We start from the raw sequence: 23,970 nt of genomic DNA, 5'->3' as shown, positions 1-23,970 counted from the left end.
ATCGACTGCACCAAAATTTCTCGGGAAAACACTTTTTCTTATTAATTTTGGTGCGTAGAATCCAAAACAATTCGTACTTTTTCGATCAGACTTCTCAATCAAAAGTTATAGACTAGAAACCAATTTTGAAAGAAAATTCAAAGGGCTGTAACTTTTGAACTAGTAGCCCAATTTTGGAACTGTTTGAAATTATGGATTCTACAGGCCACATTCTATAAGAAACTGTTTTTTCCCGGTCGATCTCAGACAATTTATTTTCCGGCCTCAAAAAAATGCAGTACTTTTAAGTTATTCAAAATTTTGAGAACAATTTAGAAATGTTTAGGGAAAGTTTCCATTGTCACAAAATCAAATATAAAAATCCAATACAACTGAATACCGAACGATCCTGGAGTGAAACTTTTTGACTCGGTAGTCTACGTAACTTAAAAACAATAGGGACCTTTCTTATATCCTTAAAACCATGTGTACCAATTTTCAAAGCGAAACTATCATGCACACGGGCAAACGGATAGTCAAAAATGGATCTGTTCCAAAATCGCTAGGATTAATTTCAGAAAGGCGTACGTATCATGTGCACGACGTACGATCGCTTTGAAAACTGGTACACGTATTCTTAAGGGTATAACTGGTATAAGAAAGGTCCTGGTAGGTACCTCCTATATAATAATATAATAATAATAATACGCTTTTACTCCCCTTAAATTTGTATATAACAATAGACATATAAAAAAAGGTAACCCCATACAAAGTATAACTTGATTTTTTAAGTAGTATTAAGCCTTTTATCTAGTATACTATTTTAAATTTTTAATGTATTTGAGTGACAAGTATTTGAATACTTTTTATTGTATTCAAATACTTCTCAAAGTAAGATAATGAAATACTTTTCAAAGTATTCGAATACTTTTGAAAGTATTCGAATACATTCTAAAGTATTTGAATACTTATTTTTTTAAGTATTTGAATACTTTTCAATGTATCTGTATCTAGTATTCGCTTGTTCTGGACGTAAAAGTATTTAGTATTCAAATGCCTTTGATTTGTGTAAAGTATTTACTATTTAGTATTCAAATACTTTTTGAAAGTATTCTGCCCAGCTCTGATGGAAACGAAGTGAAATATGATAAAACAAAGAACGAAATGTCTATTAATATAAATGTTAATTTTAATAATAAATAAGAAAAAAATTCGTTAGGCCGCTTGTGAGCAAGTGGCGAAGAATGCACCTTCAAATTAGTTTTTTCGATTTTAACAGCCCTTATGGACATTTCATGCCTTAACGAGAATACAAACATGAAATAATTTTTATCTACGACTAATATATAATGTGAGTATTATACTTATGGTTTTTTTCGGTATAATGCCATATATTATTCCCTTTAGGGATTAATGACCAGGGATTAATAGCGTAGCGCTTAATTTCTGATCGAATGACGCCAATACCAAGTTTGTAAGTGGTGTAGTTCCGGAGCCTTTATGACTCAGACAGACAGACAAATAAAAGTGCACTTTTTATGAAAGCGTGAAAGTGCACTAAAAATGTGCTTGATGCAAGATTGTATTTTTCATTATTCCACTAGTGGATAAAGTAGTACTTCATACGGTTCATAAGTGTGGATAAAGCTTCAATTATAAGGTGATTGTGGGTAAAGTAAATCATATTCACCTGTATAAATAAATTGACCTTTGGGTTTATCGATTTAGGTACCTATAATTGATACAACCCCATAGGAAGAAATGGTGTGAGTGGTTCTTCACTTTTTTGTCTGAATCGAGCATGATGTAGGTATGTGTCTTTACTACAGAGGTATCACAAAAGAGTATTTTAGTATTCCAAAAAGTTTGTGGTTAGGTACTCATCAACTATTCAAATGAAGGTCCGATAATGAACAATATTGCTCAGGTATTATCACTATAGCGGGAAGTAGGTAAGCGGGTAACCGCAGGAAGCATTTTTTTTGCAAAGCTAAAATAAGTCGGTGATTCATTTGCGTCTATGAAAGCTGATACTTTCACTATTGACTGGGTTAGTCCAAATTAACTAAAGGCAATTATGTATAGTTTTTGCAGCAAAAAACTAATGAGCGCGAAATTATCGTGAATTGATTGTATAGCTGACTAAAATTGAAATTAATCGTAAGGCAAACCTTGAGAGAATTCTCCAATTTTATTTTTCAATAGCCTACATACCTACTATTCATCGGAGAAAAATGGGAGAAAATATAATCAAATATTTAAATGAGCTTTTTTGGTGGATATAAAAGTTTTGAATTTCCGGAAAATCATTAATATTTCATCATGTATTCGCGCACGTAGTCATGCAAATTCCGGGAAATTATATGGGGCAAATCTTTTCCATTCGATTCTCGTAGGTGGAAACCACATCAGACGGCCTGTCGTCACCTTCGCCGGCGTGATTAGATTAGGATAATTACAATTACAATAATGAAGTAGCCGACCGCAAATGAATCACATTTTACTGGAGATTTATGATGAGCCGTTTTTACAACGCTCAAGTTTAAATCAAGGTGATTGAGTTTATAAAAATGGCAAGTTAACAAAAAGATTGGATAATTATACGGTTACATCATTAACAAGAGCGAACTTTTTTTCCGCCTCTCCTTCCATGTAGGTAATTATATGGAAATTTGAATGACCTTCATAAGCCTCCTTTTATAGTAGGTTTAAGACTATCAATCATTATTATACTTTTCGAAATTAGATTTGAATTGCTGGCACTCGATTGTAATTGATGAGTGGAAAAGTTTACGATTATCGAAAGAACAAAAATGGGTTAGAGCACTTTACAAAAGCTTCCGGGATGTATATATCATTACTGCTTTAATAAAATACACTAAGTAGGATAACTCTAATCCTGCCAATCATCCTTCGGGCAGGTATTAAACACGCACACGAAAAAAAGTGGTTCTCGTACGACCAGGTTTTCTTCCATTTCTCTGCGCTCGCACTAAATTTAATTATGAAATGTGGTTATAATTAGATTTGGACGGATTACACGAGGAGGAAGCAGATCGTTAAAACAAACGATTTACGAAAGTATTAAATATTTAGGAGCCAATTTCTTTTTGATAACAAAAATAAACACCTCCTTTCGCATGTTGCACAAGCGAGGGCGTCGAAAACGTTTGTAATTTTCCCAAGCGTGCGGTCTGAATTATTTTAACGATGATTTATTTGATTAGAACCTATGATTCCCAAAGAAAATATTGGAGATTTTACTTAATTAAATTTCGTCGAATTTACTGATTTTGATTTGCAAAAGAACAACAATAATCTTGAAGTGAATTAAGTATCTATTTTGACAAACTGAAAAACTATAACAAAAACAAAATTAAGTTTCTTTCTTCAACATCCCCACTGGGACTGCATTTTGTGACACCCAAACCATCTCATTTCGTGGATGACTTGATCGGAAGTATGTCTGCAACATTATCTTCCCAAGATTGGAATGCATCTTGCTTTTCCTATTGAGGTCCTATTCATCCTTTCTACCAAACCATTCCGCTCAGGAGTATAGGGTGCGGGCTTCTGTTGAACAATTTCACTGGAACCTGTGCTTTCGGTTACTTTGCTGTTACAAAATTCCGAACCGTTGTATGTACGTAGAATTTTCATTTGTTTTTCTGCCATATTCTTGAAGTGTTAAATTTTGTGTGGAACCAAACTATTGCATTTTTAGAAATACCCAAAAAATTTTCTGGAGAAGTCGTCAACAAGCAAATACCTTCATATCTGTTAAAAAAATTAAGTATACAACATTATACCGCGTGTCCTAGGTTAGGCAAACAGAGTTAATATATTTTTTCGCGAAGAATCCACGAGACATTTGATATGTATGAAATTTCTTAGGACAATTCGACTTGATATGTCCGAATTCATGACATCTATAACACTTTACAGTTTTCTTGAAATCACCAGAGCTTGATTTCCAAACAAAAGCAGCTGGTTGAATTTCACAGAAATTTACATGTACATCCTGATGCAACTTTGTCTTGGCATAGTCCCTGGTAATTTCTATACCTAAACTCTCCATGTCCATAATCAATGGTTAATACTTATCTGGAAGACCAGCTAACATATTAATGTTCCCATTCATTGTTCCTTAACCTCCAAACCAACACTGCTTCTTACTTGCCTTCAACAGCATTCCACAGATCTGGGTACTATGATGCAGACAGGCAGCCGCATCAGGCGGCACCGTAGAGGGGCGGCAAAAGCAGTGATTTTTTTTAACTACTAGGGCACTCGCTGCACGTGTTGATTGTACTAGTTTGAGTTTAGAAAGGCGCCCAGCAAACACGTTTAAAAAACGTTTTTTAAAGCGCTTTGATAGGATAAATTCGGTATTGGTAGTAAGGTATACGTTTTTGTGTAGACGAATTTTATACCTACGTTTAAAATACGATTTTTACTCATATGTATATATACGTATATAAATAACCGTTTTTTAGTATTCGTTTGATAAACGTACATACATACATACCTAACTCCACTTATTATGCATATAAATCGTATATCAATATCCACCGGAAATTTATGCGTATTATATACGTAGGGTTTTAGTCTCAAGTACCACGGTATCCGGTTTGCATTTTACCGCAACAAACCCTTGCATAAGCACGATTCCGAGTTTTACTTTCGCGAAATTGAAGCCAGAAGAGAATATTGCCTGTTACTTTAAATTTTGAGATTTGTAGAAGGTCTGTTATTTTTAGGAATTTTGTTCGAAGCAAATTTAATATTCCTAAAGGAATCGACCTATGACAATCATTTCAATGAACATATTTGTATTACATTTATGAATAGGAATCAAATCAAAACAAAGGATTTTGCTTATTTTGTTCCATTGATTGGAAAATTGCATTTAACTTCAGTGATACCATTCCTTTGGTTGGATAAAAATTTTATTTAACATTCAGAGGTCTGTGTATATTTTGAATAGGAGAATGCACCGGTAATTTATTACGTGGTAAAGATGAATGTTAGATTTAGCATGGACAGGTGATCACAAATCACACATTTTTAATACTGTGTGTGAAATAAAATTAATTATCATATTGAAATTTTTTGCCAGTGTCGTAGACGGTCAATTTTATTTTATGCAAGTGAAGTCAAAAATGGTTTTTTTTAATGATTGCCGTGTGACTAATACAAATCGAGGTATGACTTGTTAAAAGTTAGCTCTTGTTCGTCAAATGGCTAAATGATAACGGGCGATCAAAAATGAGTTGCTGCGAGTCACCTTTGAAAGTACGATTTCCCATGTAAACAAAGATTCCAAAGGTGACTCGACAGCAACTCATTTTTGATTGCATAGTGGTTTCAAAGTCGAATAACGGGAAAACTATGCATTTTTTCGAGAAAAACGTATTTTGAAGTATTCGAAAACCTTTTAAAAAGCTCTGATCAATTATTAATTTATTTAGGGTAAATATTTTCGCCCCTAAAAAATGAAAATTGCTGTATGACCAATATGAACCGAGTTGTGTCTTGTTAAAAGTTAGCTCTTGTTCGTCAAACTATGCATTTTTCGAGAAAAACTTGTAGAGTATTTCAAAAAACTTTTCTACTTTTTTTTTTAAAACAAACTTTAACATAAAAGGTAGTGAGTTACGATGAAAATAAGGTAGATCCGTACTTTTTTCACAAACAAAATCAGCGCAAGCAACCCCCTGATTACTACCCTAATTAAAATTAGTCCTTTTCTTTGATTACGTATTATTAATACATTTTTTAACAACTGTCGTCAATAATAAATTATTAACTTTTGAGGGTAAATACTTTTTTTTATTAAAGCACAATAAGAGTTGATTTTTAAAGGTGGAAATATTCTTAAAGAATGTTCCAAAGCCTCTAACAATCAGTATTCAACTTATCTGAACCAAATTTTACCCACATTAAGCTGTAATATGTAGTTTTATGGGTTTTGGCAAAGAAGGGTAGTTTTCACCCCTAAAAAATGAAGAGCGCCCATCGGCATAATATAGATTTTGAAGTGGGGGGTATGTTGAATTTAATCCCAAATTTTCATGCAAATCGATGCATTTTGAAAAAATTGCCTTGTTATTTATACTATTTTAAGTTTCATTTCTTGGATTATGTCTGGTACGTCAGATGCTTCCAGACATTTCAAAGTATATAATATTTATGAAAATCGGAACATTTGGGACATTAGAGAACATAGAGAGTTCTTAGGTCCCCACTGATACATTACAGATTTTCGGATTATCTGAAAAGAGTTTGTAAAATTTTCAACAGTGTCTAAAAGCTCTAAAGGACAATTTTTAAAGGTAAATCTTTTAAAAAGGTTGTTTCTAGCTGTATCTAAAGTCGCTACAAATTGGATCATAAATCTAAAAAATGATAATCTTTTTTAATGAGGATGCGCACAGGAAAACGATGTGGTGTCATGCTATTTGCGAATAATACCTAAAATTTGCTTAATTACATTAGGTACGTGTATTTTTATCATAGTCTTGTATGTGTAACGAAAATTTACTTAGTGAATTAAAATGGCACAGTAACGCGCCATGGCCTAAGCAGGTAATGTTTAATAAGATACCGAAATGAAAAATGCTGGAAAGATAAATAGCAACAGATAGCAAAATTAGCATTGTTATTATTTTTGCATACAAAACCACGTGCTCTTTTTATAACACCTCAAGCTGACGAAAGGTGTTGGGTAAATAGATTAGAATTTTTAGTTCCTCCTCGACAATTAACTGCATATCAGTCTCTCTCCTAATGAACGTACCTACATGCAATATATGAATGATAAAACCCAAACAAGATAGTTGTAAAAAAGTAATTAAATTTTTTTAGGCACGGAATGGGGCAGTCGTAAAGATAACTATACAGAGTGCCGTAATAATGCAAACTAGTTGCCTTTACCGCGGCATTTTAACAATTAAAAATTATAATTAACTCTTACTTATTATTACTGCATACAATTGAAAAGGTACCTATAAATTTTTCCATTAATATCCGAACAGGCTTCCCTAGCGACATGCAATTTTTCACGGTGATAACACGAAAAGTTAATGATTAATGTAAATGGAACGAAATCTGTGAGGTTTTTAATTGTTGCACATTAATTAATTAATTACCTACCAACGGATTTTCTAAGAGGAGACTGTCAACCTTAAGATCCTGAAAAGTTCCGAATCCTATTCCTAATTTTGTCCAATATAGAGAGGAGGGTGAAGCGTGGGACGATAATCACTGAAGGAGATGAGGAACATGAAATATAGATAGAAGAGAAACGGCAACAAGATTTGTTTATTAACAGGATCTCGCGGATTCCGTTATATTAAAAGCCCTTTTAATATTCTCATTGTATTTTCACAAGTTTATGCCATTAAATCCAATCGTTTCTAGGTATAGGTACAGTGACTCAATTTAGAACAGTGGATACAGCCGGGTATCTCGTTTTTGATTGGTAGTTCGTTCTGGTCGCCATATTGGGGCAAAAATGCTATAGGTAGGTACAGTATGAGTTTACATTTTTCTTTGTGTTCTTGCGAAATTCTGTGATTAAAGGCGCTGCTTAAGGAAAAATGTATATTGTGGACATATGGCATATCCAAATACAGTTACTGTAGGTATAGGTACTTACATATTTACGGCGTAGTTAAGACCATAAAAGTTTGATTTTACAAAATAACTTGGACAGTTTATCTTTAAGTATTTAAGTAACAAAGAATTCAGTGAGACTTTTCTATACCTAGTTACAGTAGTTACATTACCAGTTACATTTTACGAAAGCTAATAATTTTTTAGCTGCAGAATGGTAAAGACAATTCTTAAAATACGCATAATTATGTTTCGTGATTAGCAGATAGATAAGGAATGTCATTATTATTTGTCATGCTTTCGTGGTGCCTTTTATATGCTCTACACCATTTTTGGATAGTATGGCTTGACCACGCGACACCAAACGACACTAGACTGAACCAGGGCTAGACGACACTCTGAGTTGGTCTCGTCCCGAGGTCACGAGACGAGAAGGTCTCGTCTCGTCTCGCGGCAACACTAGATGGGACATACACTCGGTTTCGCCTCACCTCGCACACCTTTTTTTCCCTAAATGGGAATTGGGAAATTCATGGGTGTGGGACCTGTCCTCACTAAAAACAAAAACCCTTCTGCATGTACCATTTATACTATCACCCCCAGAACTTTTAAGTGTTTTTCAGTAGTTATTGTCTGTCCTAGTATGTCCTCCGTTTCGTTAAGGAGGGCCACCATCTTTTTTTTTTTGGACAAGTTTTAGTTTTTTGTTCTCCATCCACTTGTTGGTAGTTTCTATTGCTGCGTTTACAACTTTCTTATCCTCCGCTACGAATGCTACGATGATTATCTCATCGGCGAAACTTTATAACTGTTACTCATGGAGGTACCTAGATGTACCTAAAAGGCAAATAAAGGCAATAAAAAAATATATATAAAAACTTTCTCATTGCCACTGTTTGAACTGTAGAAGTCGCCGTTGGGCAATGATATTACCTGTAAACAAAGTACATACTGTATTGAGTTGAGTAGCATTTTTTGTTACGAATACAACGATGTACGACACACAAACAAACAAAAGTTATTTCAACAGGAGGGTGCATAACGCCCTAATCGTGCGGAGATACCTATCGGATAAATTTTCCAGAAAATGTTTCCAATATGTATTTTCGCACGTTGTGCTCGGGTGCACCATCCTGTTGAAACCAACAGCTTCCACAGTTGTTTTTTTGTTTGTGTCGTACATCGTTGTATTCGAAATAACTCAATACAATACAATATGCACTTTTTTACGGGATTTATAAAAAAAATAAAATTGATTAGTTTTCCGAAACGAAAAGTTGTATTAAAAATCTCTCAGCGGTGTCTTGTAGAGCTCAAAAAAATGACAATGAAAAAGTGTTTTTTATTGTTTGCATCTCTTCAAATAGCAACAGAAAAAATGAAAAACGAAATCGTCAATTTCGGTTTTTCTGGCATATCTTCGGAAGTAATCGGAATTTTCCGGTTTTCTTTAAGAACTATTTCCCTAATTTGACCATTGTGCTATCTTCTATGGTTTCGAAGATCCCCATGATAGACATAGAGAATTCTTCAAGTTCAAATTTTCGCATCTTAAAATGGAGGAATAAGAGGATGATAATTTTTAACCTTCAAAAACAAAGATAGTTGTAGTCGTAATTTGCATAAACCACTTGAAACCCAGGGTAATTATATAAAAACAGGTCAATCATTTGTTACACGCTATTAGCGTAGCTAGTCCTTGACTGTCTTTTATTAATTACTTTAGAGAAACATTGCCAGGGCGATATTATACGTATGTAATCGGCTTTGACATTTTTTAAGTATTTAATACCTGCCCTTTTACAAAAAAACAAAATAGAACAATCAGTCCGACAATTTACATCAGATGTAAGAGGTCGCGCTATTAGAAACAATAATAAACAAATTAAAATTAATGACTTAATAAAACAATTAGCGTCTTTAACGAGACAGATGTTTAAATTGCTCGCTAGTTGACCATGTGCAATGTATTATACGTGCAATTAAATGGGGGACAAAAACTGGTCTAGCGGTACTTATTTTTTGCGAACACTTCGAAAGATTAGCGTGTGCATGTGCAGTCCTTTGAGACTAGAGAACGCGATTCCTCTAAAAATCTTTCTGGCGAAACTTGATTGGTCCGTAATAAATGTTTCACTAAAAAAAACATTGCGACACGTAGATCAATGTTTACCTTAAATCGGTTTTGGCGAGATAACGGTAACAGATAAGTGGATATCTGCACAAATTTGCGGAAAATTAAAATTATTCGTTATTCACATTCGATTAATACCGGGGATCTTCCTTAAACGAGTAAGAGATTTTTTAAAAATACTATGATCGAGTGAAATATGGAAGGGAAAACTGGTGGTGAACACCATTGCAATCTAGCTGTTTTTTTAGGAATAAAAAATCCCTCAATGCTCAAGTTTTTTATTTTTGCATATTTATGTATTCTCTCGCTAGGCAATGAAATGAATTATTTATTTTTAAAAAATGGAATGCTTGTAATGGTGATCTTTGATCTACGGTAATAAATTTGCTGTGGTATTATTCTGGGAAGGCGATTACAATGTAACCCCATATTTATGACATTACATGTTTTGAGTAAGAATTCCAATTCCTATGGAACTGTGCCCTGATAAGTAACATTGCCGAATATGGTTACAAAAATGGAAAATACGATTATTAATCGTTTTGAGAATTAGCAAATTAAACCTTTCTGATAATGTAATTGGCAATTGTAGTACTTAGTGTCTTATGTAATGGACTTCTATGCGTCATTAAAACTAACAAAGTTATCTCACATGGGATGGGATTAAAAATAAAAACGCGAACCTTCTTACCAGCTGATAAAGAATAGACAATTTTAAATTGACCCAATTTTGGATGTGGCAATGACCTTTTAATAAGTAATGAATATCGCGATTTTTCCGCACAATTACCAAACTATCGCAAATTAACCACACGGTGACTAAGTGTGCAAACTAATTAAAATTTTTGTTTAATTACCTTGAGTAATGTGGTGTGAGTATTAGTCATATCTGATAACTTTTAATGTATATCTTTTGTTTCAGGTTTAAAAAAATAAATGGAAAGGATCACGTTGAAGAAATGGGAAAATTTTCCCAGTTGCCCATAAATTATTATGTACCAACTTCAAACAGGTAAGCAAACAGTGATGTCGGCGGCAGTTGCCACGCTGTCTATCGTATTTATCTACAGAACAAATAAGTTTATTTGTTGAAATCTGTTGATAGTAGCCACATCGAGGACAATGATAATGTTATGAAAGTTGCGAAAGGTAACAAAAGCAAACATTCGCGATAAGAGCCTTTTTTTAAATATTTGGTAAACAGTTGAATTGCGACTTTTAAGGCGATCAATCTCATCGTTTATCAAGCAATGAGCCAATATCAAGGATGAAGGTGCTCTTTGTGATTCTTGATGATTAAGTTCATAGCTGTCTCAAGAAAAGATAATCAGAAGCGCAAAGTACAGCTGGAGAATAACTTTTTTGGCTTAATTGGCTCTGCATAATTGAAAATAGGTTCCGACGATTTGCCTTTTTGCGCCGTTGAAATGAAGTTTCCGTTATGGAGAGTTTTCAAACATTGGGTGCGTTGAGTTGGCTAACATCACGGACTTTAGCGTCAATCAATTTCCTCTTTATAAAGGACTAGCGGGTTATGCGCCTTTTTGCACTATTTTGGACCCAACTTATTAGAAAAGTCCAACTTCTCACAGCCACGGATTTAATGTGCATTATATGATTTTATCTTACTCAGAAGTTAGACCGCCGTTAAGTATGCATCGTTCAAAAGGAATTTAAAATTAGTAGAAGTGGGCAATGTTAGTTAGAACAAAATTTATACAGACCTCACCCCCTCCCTGCAGAATTAAAAATCATACTTTGTTTCTGTCTGATTTCTACATTAATAGCTCCATGAGATTTAAATATAGAGGTTATGTACGAGTTTTTAATTTGGGGTGCAATTAAAATGTTTTCTCTCTCTCTCTCATTGCAAGTCTCTCAAAGCTTTAAACCTTCCTTTGAACTTGAAATTATATAGGCTGCAGATTCAAAGTGTTTTGTATTTGCTTCATGAAAACTAATTTCGAAGTTTGGGTATTTTATTTTTAAAGAACAAAAGTCATTACGCGAACGATCAAATGGTTACATTCCCCTGGTAACGGCTTAGTTATATTTACAAGGGCGGAGTGCTTCACTTGCATACAATAAAATTGAACCTCAATACTGGCAAAAATGTTAATATGACATTTCATTTTTTAACTTACCTAGCTCAATAATAAAAAATGTTTTTATACTCCTCCAACTAATGAAACAAAAAGACCAAAATCCTTTGTTTGGATTCGATTCTTATCAGTAAGTATGATACAAAATTTGTTCAAGCAAATAGTGCATAGGTCGATTCCTTTAGGAATATTAAAATTACTTCAAATAAAATTAATATACAAATTCCTACAAATAATCAACCACTACTTTATACAAATCAAAAAATTTCAGCTAACTGATCTTATCACTCCTTGGAAATACCGCTCCCACTAGAAAAAGGCAAATATGCGATTGTGGTTATGCACCGGAATAAAATGCCAATGTTCCTCTGCATTGATATTAAGTTTTCCCGATTTATTTCAGGTGAAATGCAATTGTTTTTAAATTCTTTGCTGTATGCTGTTCTTTGCAAAATTTTGGATATCGCACAAGGTGCTGTCCAACGACGTCACTCATCTTTAAGGGACTTGCTTTTAACCAACCGTTACTGTTAGCAATTCGAAAATAAAATTTTAATATCAGTTATTTACTCGCGGTGTTTTATTTGGAAAGCGGATCTGCGGCTCGAAAATGTTCCTTTGCGTAAATTTTACAACTCGTAAATGAACGGCCTTGCTATGAATCATGCTCCTAAATAGTTTTTCTTTGCCTCGAATCTTCGCTTTCCCACTTCTTTCGCTATTTGAATCACGCCCGATAGAAATATCGAAACGGGCCTTGCTTTCTGAACGCGGCGACCTGGACTAGCGTACCCTTTTAGAGGAATAGTCAACCTGCATTTTTGTTACGTACTCGGCGTTAAACGAATAGGTCCCAAGAAATTGTGGCAATTGCGCTCGCTTTCCGTCATACGTTCCTTGTTATTATCGCCAGACATACTTTGGTTCAGGGTCGCTATAAAGCGATACATGTGTACATTTCCCTATGCCGACCAAAAAACAAATTCGAAAACAATGCTTTTTTAATTCCAAAGCGACCACCCATTACACGACACCTGTGATTTTAAAAATTGTGGTTACGGAAGTCTAGCACATACCGTACTACGGCTGCAGGAGATGTGGAGTACTTACAATCGATGTATAACAGCCATTTATTTATTAAATGGATATGGAAAATGCGGGTGTGTTAACGGCGGAGGTTTTAGATTTTTTAATGAAAAATTTAGAAAACTCTTCCTCCTTCTCCTTCCCTCGTTGTTTAAGAGAGCTAGGATATAATTTTTTGAAGTGACATAATTGACAAAGGTTCGTAGGCAATCTTCCAAAATCCATTACAAAACTTTTTTATATCTGCCAGAAGGGGATTGAAGGGTCATTGAATTCTGATTTAGTCAATCTTAACATCGATGTCTAAGTGAAAGATCGTGTTATGTTATAAATTGTAAGTGATTAATAATAATTACTGTTATAAATTAATCCATTTCAAGACTGTTATAAATTTATTGTTAGTTAATCGTAAATAAATAAGTCACGTGGTATGTGGAGGGTGCTGTTGAAATTTGAAACAAAGCGTTAACCCTGTGCAAACGGTACCTCCTTTCTAGAAGGCCACAGTTGAAAGTAGGGAATAAAAAGGGTAATGACATAAAAGTTCAAAGAGCGTAATTACATTACATCTCGGGTTATAGGAATTGCTTGTAGCATTTTTTTCAAATTTCAAACTAACCAATCTCTTGTAGAATCATACATCAGGATGGTTTTTGAAGAATGGGGGACAAATTTAAGAATGTGTATCACACCCAAGGCTCGTATCGATAATCACAAAATCCTATTTTTTTGTTTTCCAAATGGAGGGCACAAATGGTTCCTTACTGTTATCATTCGGTTAACATGAAAAATTGAGAAATTGTTTAGCATCTTTCAAAAGGGTTCAGAAGATTTATTGATAGGTATAAATATAGCTGACCAAAATTGAAATTTGAAAATGACCTCCCCCCCCCCCAATCTTTCCTCCCATTTGTTTTGGATGACCATAACGAAGAGGTTCCAATTGTTGTTTGCAAAATAAACAACAACCTTATTAGATTCATATACGAGTATGCAGTATTCGTAATAGATAGAGTCTTTCGAAAACTTGTGGGTCTTTTCCACGCGGAAATTGAATAAGGTTTTGAGCACTCACTGTCAATCTATAGGCCCTAAAAAGACTGTCTTTTATGCAGACATTCTTTTGTGAAATTTGCCCCCGTTAGTGACCTTGAAATGAACTTCACGCTCCTGCAGAAAATGAGTTATTAATAGTTATTTATTATACAAAACGATAAAGGAATCGAGTGAAAGACGTTAATTCACGAGTGGTTAGTTTCCATTTATTGTCGTATATGATAATACGAAACTTTATTTTAAAGCAGAATTCATAGAAATCATAATAAGCGTTCTGAAAATCCTGTATGTATTTAATTTAAATGTCAAAAGTAGCAAGCTTAGGTTTTCCCGTCGTTTCCATGGAAACAATATTGTATTCTGTTCTGAACTTCGTTTTATTTCGCGCTCAACGTCCCATTTTAATAAAAATGTCATATGTCATTGGAATGCACAATTATTTGTATTTTACATTATCTACCCTTGCCGTTAAAGTGATCACTTTATGTTAAGGAGACACTTAGCCTACTCACTGAAATTTCGTGGTGGACCCCCTTCCTTCGTAAACGAGTCAGACGTTTTGATAAACGAATCTTTTCTAAAACTAAAAACCGAAGGATGAATTTTAAAAACGCAAGATCAAGTAAATCTTTCTCTCCAACGGGTGGGATGCGATCAAAAATGAATTATTTAAAAAAACTGCCATTTTTGCGAGTGACTTCATCTCTCTCCTACAGGTTGTCGACCAATTTTCTTCTTCTTCCTCTTCTCCCTGAACAGTTCACTCGATTACTTCCACCAATAACTAGTTTTTTCTTAGTGCCTGTCCAATCCAGTGCATTTTCCTTCGCTTTATGATCTCCTCCCTGCTCAATCCTCACCCCCCCATCCCATATTCAAACCAATCCCTCTTTTTACAGCCAACGCTGATTTTTGCTCTTTATTTCATATGTACATTTCGTATTAGTCGTCTTTCTCTTCAGTTGACACCTTTCCTCTTTAGTGTGTGAAACAGCTTTTACCAGTTTATCCAATAGAATGCCTTTAGGATGTCAACAGAAGCTACACAGAAGGTCTTTTTTTCAAATATCTTTGATTCTTTTTACTTGCAGATATTTCAATAAATCTAAGCCCTAAGGGAATATTATCGACTCCTGCTGCCTTTACATCCTTCATCTTCTATCACTGCCATTACTTCCGTTGATAAAATGCCTTCCCCGATGTTACCATTCTCTTATTCCTGTATGCTTTCCATTGTCAACTATTTGGTTTGTTCTTTGCTTGACATAATTCCTCCATATGTTCTTTTCCCAATACTTCGCTTTCTTCTGTCAACAACTTGCCGATCTTCTGTAAGTTGTAACTGTACAGTAGAAACGAATTTCTAAACACCTTTTTGATCATGCAATTTCCACGTTACTTCGTATATTTAAAAGTGCGTCGATTATTTTACTCCACTCCAGCGTACCTTTAGCAATAACTTGAATGGGGATATAAATCATCAGCGTCACAATTGGCGAAGATGTAGTTATGTAATTTATCCATCAAATACTTCTGGCTTTATGTTCCGGTACAAGCGTAACCAGATTGAAAATTCCTGCTCGACGCTTCCAAATAAAAGGAACAGATTCTTTGTTCCTTTCAAACTACAATTATTATTACTGCAGTATATATTTTTTTTCAGTCTAATATTCAGGGTACTTGACTATGCTTTAAAAGAGAAAGAATAAAGGAAACATATAAAATCGCATTTTAAAAGAACCCTTCCATCGACGACCCTCATGCACGAACAACTACCCATTACCGCTAAATTCTTTTGTTGAAAGAAACCCGTCGCCCTCTCTTCCCCCTTGTTAACTATAAAATATCGCATAAAACGCAAACATGTGAGAAAATTAAACGGCATGAGAAAAAGACGTGCACGTTTCGGCAGTTTACGAAATCTTTACGGCCGCGAGGGTTAGACAAATTATAATCATTGTGCATGGGCTTTGTAATATACCCGCATGCAGATTAATCTGTTTAGGGGTTGCTCCACAAGTTGCTTTATAAGAACGTGTACAGAAATCATAATTTTGAAAGCGGGGAGATTGTATAACTTTTGAACAATGGAAATTAACCAAATTAGTGGTGTGTCCTGTAACTGACAACGGAACAATACCAAAAGGGAGGGTAGAGGGATGTATGGGTAAGGATTCACCTGTGCGGTACTACAAGATATCGATTCTGTCAAGCTGAATGGCTATAGAGCAGCACGCTTTGTAGGTGTGTAAATATAGTTCGTTCTATAAATAGAAATTAATTGTCCATTTACGATGGACGACAGTTAAATGAATTATATAATTGTGACATTATATAAAATTATCCTTAATAGACAGTTAAGTTTGAGTGCACATGACCGCTATTCATGTGATCAAGTAAATATTTTGTGGCTATTTTCAAATTAGCCACTCTTTATAATTGTCTTACGCATTTAGAGCACACCCTGAATTCCCCAAAAAGACAGATTCTAAAGTTGCTACTGAAGACATCATCCATAAACTGCCATTCTCAGCGAAGTGTTTGCTCATGATGAATGATAATAGCTTTGCTTGGTTGACTTTTCAGATTAATGAGCTTATTGGTGTTTTTTTTTACTAGTCCCAATCCCTCCTTGCAAAGCTCTCTGTCCAAAGTCATGTCTGCCATTTAGGATGTGTTATCCTAGGTCACCGATTTTCTGGCGTTTCGAGATCGTGTTTTGGTTTACCAAAGAGAAATGAGAAAGATATCACTTTTTGAATTCGGTTTTAGATTTAGATTTTACCTAGTTCTTTTTAATTGATGATCGCGTAAAAATATTTCGAAACCTGTTGAATCAGTGTTATACTTCATTGATCTTGGGATGTTTACGTATTTATCACCGATTCAAAGGGATCCATATGATGGGGCATGTGTGTCAACAACACGAATATTAAATAATTCCTCAATTTGTGGCTCCCATATCCTTAACGACATCCTAGATCAGCACGTAAATCAGGCTCGGTAGTGTTACCATTACTGTTATCTTGAATTTATGGTTCTCATAAACAACTTCCCCAAGCTAATTCCATAAGGGTTCCTATATAATCTCTAATTTCATTGCGTCTTCTATTATCCATCCCCTACTGCGGGAATATTAACAGGGGTTCTACCATAACGAATTATAAAAACGCCGAAGTGCATTATCTAAATGTCCAATATATGAGATTTTTGACAAAAAAGAATATCTATTTCATTAGTTGGATGTTTAAGAATTGAATTTCATGGTTTGGGAAGACACGTTCGATTCCAAAGAAATTGTTCATTAGAACAGATTAAGGAAATATAATCTTCAACAATAACAAGGAAATGCGGAATAATAAGGAGATGTGTATACTACTTTACTACCAGGAAGTAAACCGCAAAGCTAGTAAAACAATAAGCACATTTTTGGCAAGGTTGACGTATCAGAATTACGTGCATACTAACGTAATTGACGTGGATTAAGAAAGCAATATCCATGATATAAATAGCATGTAAATTCTTACAATAAATATTATCACTTAAGCATCTTCGAACTGTCGCGAACGTACGAGGTTTGAGATGTTACGATAACACCCGAGCGAATTTACTTTGTGTAAGTTTGCTTGAGTATTAGGATTTACAACCCTAACGCTAAAGAAATAAATACCTATGCATAAAAAAACTCTACTACTTTTGTAAATTTGGTTTTGTTTAAAATGTCTAAAAAATAATAACAATTCTTGAAGTGGAAGAACATGACTAAATTTATTTTTTTGTTTATTTCGGCTTCCGGATATACTAATGTAAATATCGTAATGATACTAGGGACCTCCCAAGTCGATACTGAAAATGTTGACTTACCCTATACAAACCAGAGTCACCTACCTTTCAAGTCAAAACGATGGACTTTTCGCGGCACTTTTGGATCGCCTCTAACATCACGGGAGGGGTTTCGAGTACTCCTAAAAATCGTTAAGTTGGTGCCCCTGCGTAGCTCTACAGTTACGGCAAATCATAGCCAATGCGCGAATGGGTTCACAAAACAACCGAATATATTAGTCCTGGCGACAATTTTGAGATCTTAACTTGGTGACAAGCGTTTTTATGGAAATTGGACCCTGCTGAATCCGATTTTGCCTGTCACTAACTCGTAATCGGGCTGCTAAAGCCTCAAATCAAGATGGCGACGAAAATGGCGACTAAAACTCATTATAAGACCTTTTTCTTGTTGTAAACAAAAATATTATCATGATTTTTATCTAGTACGTACGTTTTACTATATATTTATCACTATTTTATAAAATAATTTATAGCAGAAAAAAATCAGAATCGCGGTAAAAATGGCGGTGTTAACTAATCTCTTTAATTGCGATGAAAAAAATTTGCATTTTTTTTATATGGGGGTGATACAAATAGGTTAAAATGAGTTTGTCTACCCACCATTGTTAATAATAATAATTTGCGAAAAAAATAAAATAAAATGGTTCCCAAAATGCCGGTATTTTTATGACTTGATATTTTAATAGCAAATAGAAATATTAAGAATTAAGAACGCGAAATATTGTTTATACAGCATTTAAAACGCGCGTAATTACCTAAGTACGGGGATACCCCAAATCTGCTGGCTGGTTTCAAAAAGGTGCCAAATTCTTCACAGAACAGCTTCCTAGCTCAACTCTTCACCGTTTAACGTCTTCGCACGCTTCTTTTATTCTTGTTTGTGTTCTAATACGTATTTATTACTAATAGTTATATTGTCTAAAATCTACACACAAAGCTCCTTATTCAATCGAAATTTACAGGTTATCCTTAGGTAGAGGGTACGGATATAAAGATATTAAAAAAAGTTGTTGACAGTTTTACATCCTTTATGCCTAATGTACATTTGCAACATTTTACCAAAATCATAGGAAACGTTTTTTCGAACAAAAATTTTTAACTGACTTTTTTTTTATAATAAAATCTGGCACAATTTTTGTAGGTTATTCACAGAAAGATAAGGTGTTTAAAAACAACTTTAATAAAAATTTTAAGTTGATATTTGAAAAAAAACTTCGTTAAAACCCGTTATTTTTCGTTTCCATATGCCTAATATACATATCCAAATTTGAACAAAATCCGTCGAGCCGTTACCTCGTACGCACGTACATACATACAGACGCAAATATAGTTATTTGTACAACTAGAGAAGAAAGTGGAGTTTTTCAACTCGTGTTCAAAGTTTAAAATTGAACAAAAGTTGAAAAACACTTTTCTTCTTAAGTTTTACGTAGCGTAGGTATAATTTTTTTCTGAAACTACAATTAAAATTGAAAAATTATCGTATGCAATAATAAAGTTTGATACATAGTAGATAGTAGCAATCTAGATACGGGTTTTTATTTTAAATTTTAAATGTCATTATTAAGTTTAAGGCAGCAATTGTTTTTTACTTTCCTCACTAGAGAGGAAAATCACATTTTTTTCACCCTTTTTAGAGACGAATGTAGTTGCTTCTAAAGTATTTTCAGAAAAAAAATGTTTCTTTAAAAGTTGCTTAAAATGATCTAAATTCTAAAACGTCGACATTTGATGAAATTTTAACATGTCCAAATAACCACCTAGATCATGCTAGGAAGCTAATTATTATCTACCAAGGTTGAAATATTTTGACTATGTGGGTTGTTTGTTTAGTTTACATACTGCTTGATGTATTTTTATACTTACACATCTGATACTTATAAGTTATAAGTACCTAACTGTTTGCATTACACCCGCATCTGTTCTTTTAGAACATGGAACCTATTGCTCCTTCTCCTTATGACGATGAAAATGATGAGGACGACATTCGACGAAATGCATGTATTTTGTCCCCATCAAGCGCTTCGGGAAATGTCCAGTTTGCAATTAATTGACGTGCAACTGAAAGGCGAAAAAATTTATTCCACAACGAAACGTTGACGTCATCCAAAGAGTATCAATTTTGAGGTGTGAAAAACGGTCGTTGGTATAATCAGCAAAATTAAAATCAAACGTCTTGATGTTTTTACTCATTTCAAATTTTTTTTAAATTTTGTTTTGTTTTTGATTTATTTTTTTAAGCAGAATTTGTATGCAGTAATTAATAATATGAATTTAAACGAATAACAATTATTTTAATACTATATACCGCATACAAAGAGTCAAATTAAACGCCATACTGTCTCCGCCATCTTGTTCGCCATTTTTGGAAAAGTGTAAATAAAGTTATTGTATTTCTCTTTCACTTAAGCAGGCACTTTGTTGACTTCAAAATTTTTCATAAAATAGTAATAAGTGGAAAAACGTATGTGTTACATAAAAATCATGATGACATTCTTGTTAAAAATATTAAAGTAAGTTTTAGACGCAATTTTGACCGCCATCTTGATTTGAGGCCTTATCAGCCGGAATTTGAGGTGGTGACAGACAAAATCGGATTCAGCAGTGTCCAAGTACCCCAAAGACACATTAACATTCTTGGTCTCAAGTTTTACAACATTTACAATGCGCTTTACGGATTTTCTCACCCGGACTATATTAGGTACATTTTTACCTCTCTTTTTACCCTAAACCACGAAAATGATTTTATTGGATATGCATTTGCATTCGCCCAACGGTTACTTTTTAAATAATGTATAAAACATGACGTCGTGCACCTGCTCAAACAGTAAAATCCCCAGAGTAAGAAAGAAAGATCTTCCTCTGAGGAAGAATCATTTGTTCCTGTGCACCTCATCAGAAAATCGATTCTCGCATTTGATCTTTTTATTGAGGGAATTCAATTGCACTCAATGCAATGACAGTAAATTGCTTCACATTTCAATGTTACAATCTTTGTCAATTTCCACAATATCTCTACCCATGTATGTTCAGAATTTAGTTTCTACTCGTATTTTTGTTTTACCTAAGCCTTTAAAAGCCGATTTTACACATTTCCCTGGAATTTCACTGCTGGGTAAGATCAAACATCTGTGATCTGTGATAACACATATATTCAAGGTTTAAGCTTAGTGTACGTTTCAAAAGAGGAGTGGTGAATATTACTTTCGTTACATTACCTAATAGCCTCTTTCAACTTAACTTGTTAATTACTTTGTGTAATGAGACTACGGTATGAAGCTCGCTCACGTGAAAAACACACTGTTGACCGCATTGTAATAATAATTTAAAGGATGCCCAGTTTTAGACAACACAGAATTAAGGTTTAAATTAGCACCTTAATGAGCACGGTGGAAATCTTATTTATCGAACTGGAAATTACATAAGGATAAGGCTGTTGTAACTTAACAAACCGCTCGAAGCGAAAATAAAAACGGCCGAATAACTAAATTTAGAAGAAAAAAAACCATATAATAACGAAGCACGTTGAAATACACCGCAAAACGCCACTGGCTACAATTAAATCTAGGCAGAATCGTTGTTTGTCAAACTTAATGGAACCTTCATTAAACTTCAGTTTCCAAATTAATATCGTAATTAAACAATTACGGTACGAGTGAATTTCCACTACTTTTTTTTTATTGGATGTTCCCTAAAATTCGCAAAGCTGGGGGACATCACGTTCGACGCTCTGTTGGCTTAATTTACAAAACGATCATTTAAGCATTTAGTAATAAAGACTTTCATTAAACTGTTCAAATTTACACCTTGACCTTTATAGCATCAATTGCGTTTGCCATTAGTATTTTACTTATAGCAAAAGCTTCGCATCAAGGTTTCGGAAAAGTGGAACAGATTTACATAAGCCTAGCGATGATTGAAAACATGAGAACGATTTTAGAACAGTGCAGAGGTTAGCAAATATCTCGATAGTCTCAAATTCAACTGGCAGATGGTTTTATTAACCCAGTGAGATAAATAATGAATATTAAAAGCGAACCGGTAGCTACCAGTTAAGATTTTGATTGACACGAGTGATCTTCCGCAGCTATTTTTGCTTGACACACGATACCGAGATAATTGATTGTTGTCTGTGGTTTGCTCACGATAATTGGTAGCGTCCTTGGATTTGCATACATCAGTCATTTTCACATTGTTTTTCTTTGCTCTGATAATAATAACAAGTCCGATTTTTTCGCTCTGTATGTTCGCAACAAAGCGTTTTTCAAAAATCCTCAAACGATAAAATACCCTTAAAATAGTCCAAGGAATAACCTCTTTAATTTTTGCCGCATGTTTAACAAACACCCTGTATGTGCAATTGAATAGATCGTGATGGCACATACAAAATTATATTTGACAATTTTTTCGAATCTCGAAAAATAAGAGATATTGAGATGACTCTATTATTTCGAACACACTGTATACAAAAGAACTTAAACAATTTGAATTAACGAAAGATTTTAACTGGGATACCTCACGGCCAACCCATGGTCCGCCGCTAGGGCTCGGTTAAATGCAAAGTAAAGATTTAAATTCGGATTTGAATCAAAATTCAAAATAATTTATTTTTCTAATACTGCACGCGTAGTACAGCTGCTTTTGACATTATAATTATTAATGTTCATTCCCGTACTTTATGCCAGGAAATTTTCCATGACATGTGGCACTTTTCCTGGCTACTTTTCCTGTCACCTGGTACTTTACCAGACTCCTGGTATCACTGATCCATTAATATTAATCAAAAGTTCTATATTCCAATATTCCCTCGTCAGTAGTGTCATTTTCCTGAATTTTATGTGGCTAACTATTTCCCACACGAACTCTGAAACAAAAATTGTAACTACGCAGTATGCACTATGAAACATTTTTCCCGTATACCGTAATCGATATGCGTTGATATCAGTTTCTTATCAATATCAAGAAGCGTACGAAGTCGCGGGGGAAAATCTAGTGGCATGTATAATTCGAATAAGCTACTCGATTGCGCTAATGCGCGATTTTGAAAATCAAAAGGAAACACCTCCGCGTTTCACAATTAAATCGCTTACCAACTTTTATACTCAAATTGTAATAACTCGACAGATAATTACTTTTCACTACTTACGCTTTTGTAACTATAAAAAACACGCAAGCGAAGTGCACATTTTCAATGACGTTATCGATCTCTCTCGTGACTATTAAATTCGCGAGGATGAGGTGTACACTTCAAAGACGCCACGAATCTCCTCGAGCGTTTTTCTATTTATACCAAACCAAAAAGGGAACCGACGCAATTTTTAACACTAGCGTCCCCTTTGAACCAATAGCAAAGCAGCATCTTTTGTTTGTAATGAAATTTTGGTCTCGGTCAAACGGCGACATCAGTGAGATATGGTATGGTAACAATCCTCGCGTTCTAGATGCGTATGTTTATCGTTAATAACTCGATCCGAGGCTGCACGCAATTTTATTCACTTATAATTGCACAAGAGGTTTGTATTTTACCGAGTAAATTTGGGTTGTTTAGGTAATGAAAATCTGTTGCCTAGCAATTAGACGAGAAAAACTGTCAACTAATAAAAATGCGACACCGCAGGTGGAGCATTTTTAGGTTGACAGTTTTTCGAGTCCAATTGCTAAAAGGAAACAGATTTGAATTGCCACAACCCAAATTTATTCGGTTTAAATACAACCTCGAGTGTAATTCGGCAGGACAATTTAACGAACAAGAAATTCACCAAACTAATCAATTATTGACAGACGTCAAACTAGTCATATGGGTAAGGATAATGCGATTATTGGTTCGAAAATGAATAAGTGAAAAAACCACTAGTGCATTTGTCGCTGGAAAAGTTGCAGGTAACTTTTGCCGCTGTCAAAGTGACAATTACACTGCGGCTTATGTGATTTTTTATACATGAGTTGAATTGTCATATGTAAAATTGGAAAAAAAGCTTTCAACTACAAAATATTCCGTTACAAACTACATGTAGCAGTTGGGGTTAGTGTATTAACATACAAGACGACGAAAATATTAACTTAGAAAATGGGAGATTAGGTTTGGTTAGTGTAGCAGCACAGAGAGAAGCTTTCTTCTAAAATAGAAGATTCATCGCGTAGTGACGACCAAGA

The 23,970-nt window shown here is 34.4% G+C and overlaps 1 protein-coding gene across 1 annotated transcript in view; it reads left to right on the top strand.

The window, feature by feature from the left end:
• Positions 1 to 9,873: 9,873 nt before the first annotated feature.
• The window catches only part of LOC116178896 (nucleoside diphosphate kinase 6-like), a 234,504-nt gene continuing 220,407 nt past the window's right edge, over positions 9,874 to 23,970 (top strand). The window contains exons 1-2 of the mRNA XM_031498548.1: positions 9,874 to 9,888; positions 10,653 to 10,742. Of these exons, the coding sequence (XP_031354408.1) occupies positions 10,724 to 10,742 (19 nt within the window). The 5' untranslated portion in view covers positions 9,874 to 9,888; positions 10,653 to 10,723. The remainder of the gene's footprint in view (positions 9,889 to 10,652; positions 10,743 to 23,970) is intronic.

This window comes from Photinus pyralis, unplaced genomic scaffold (genome assembly GCF_008802855.1).
Source record: "Photinus pyralis isolate 1611_PpyrPB1 unplaced genomic scaffold, Ppyr1.3 Ppyr1.4_LG8, whole genome shotgun sequence".
Lineage (NCBI taxonomy): Eukaryota > Metazoa > Arthropoda > Insecta > Coleoptera > Lampyridae > Photinus > Photinus pyralis.
The sequence above is the reverse complement of the archived record's forward strand: the minus strand, read 5'-3'. Positions and strand labels throughout refer to the sequence as shown.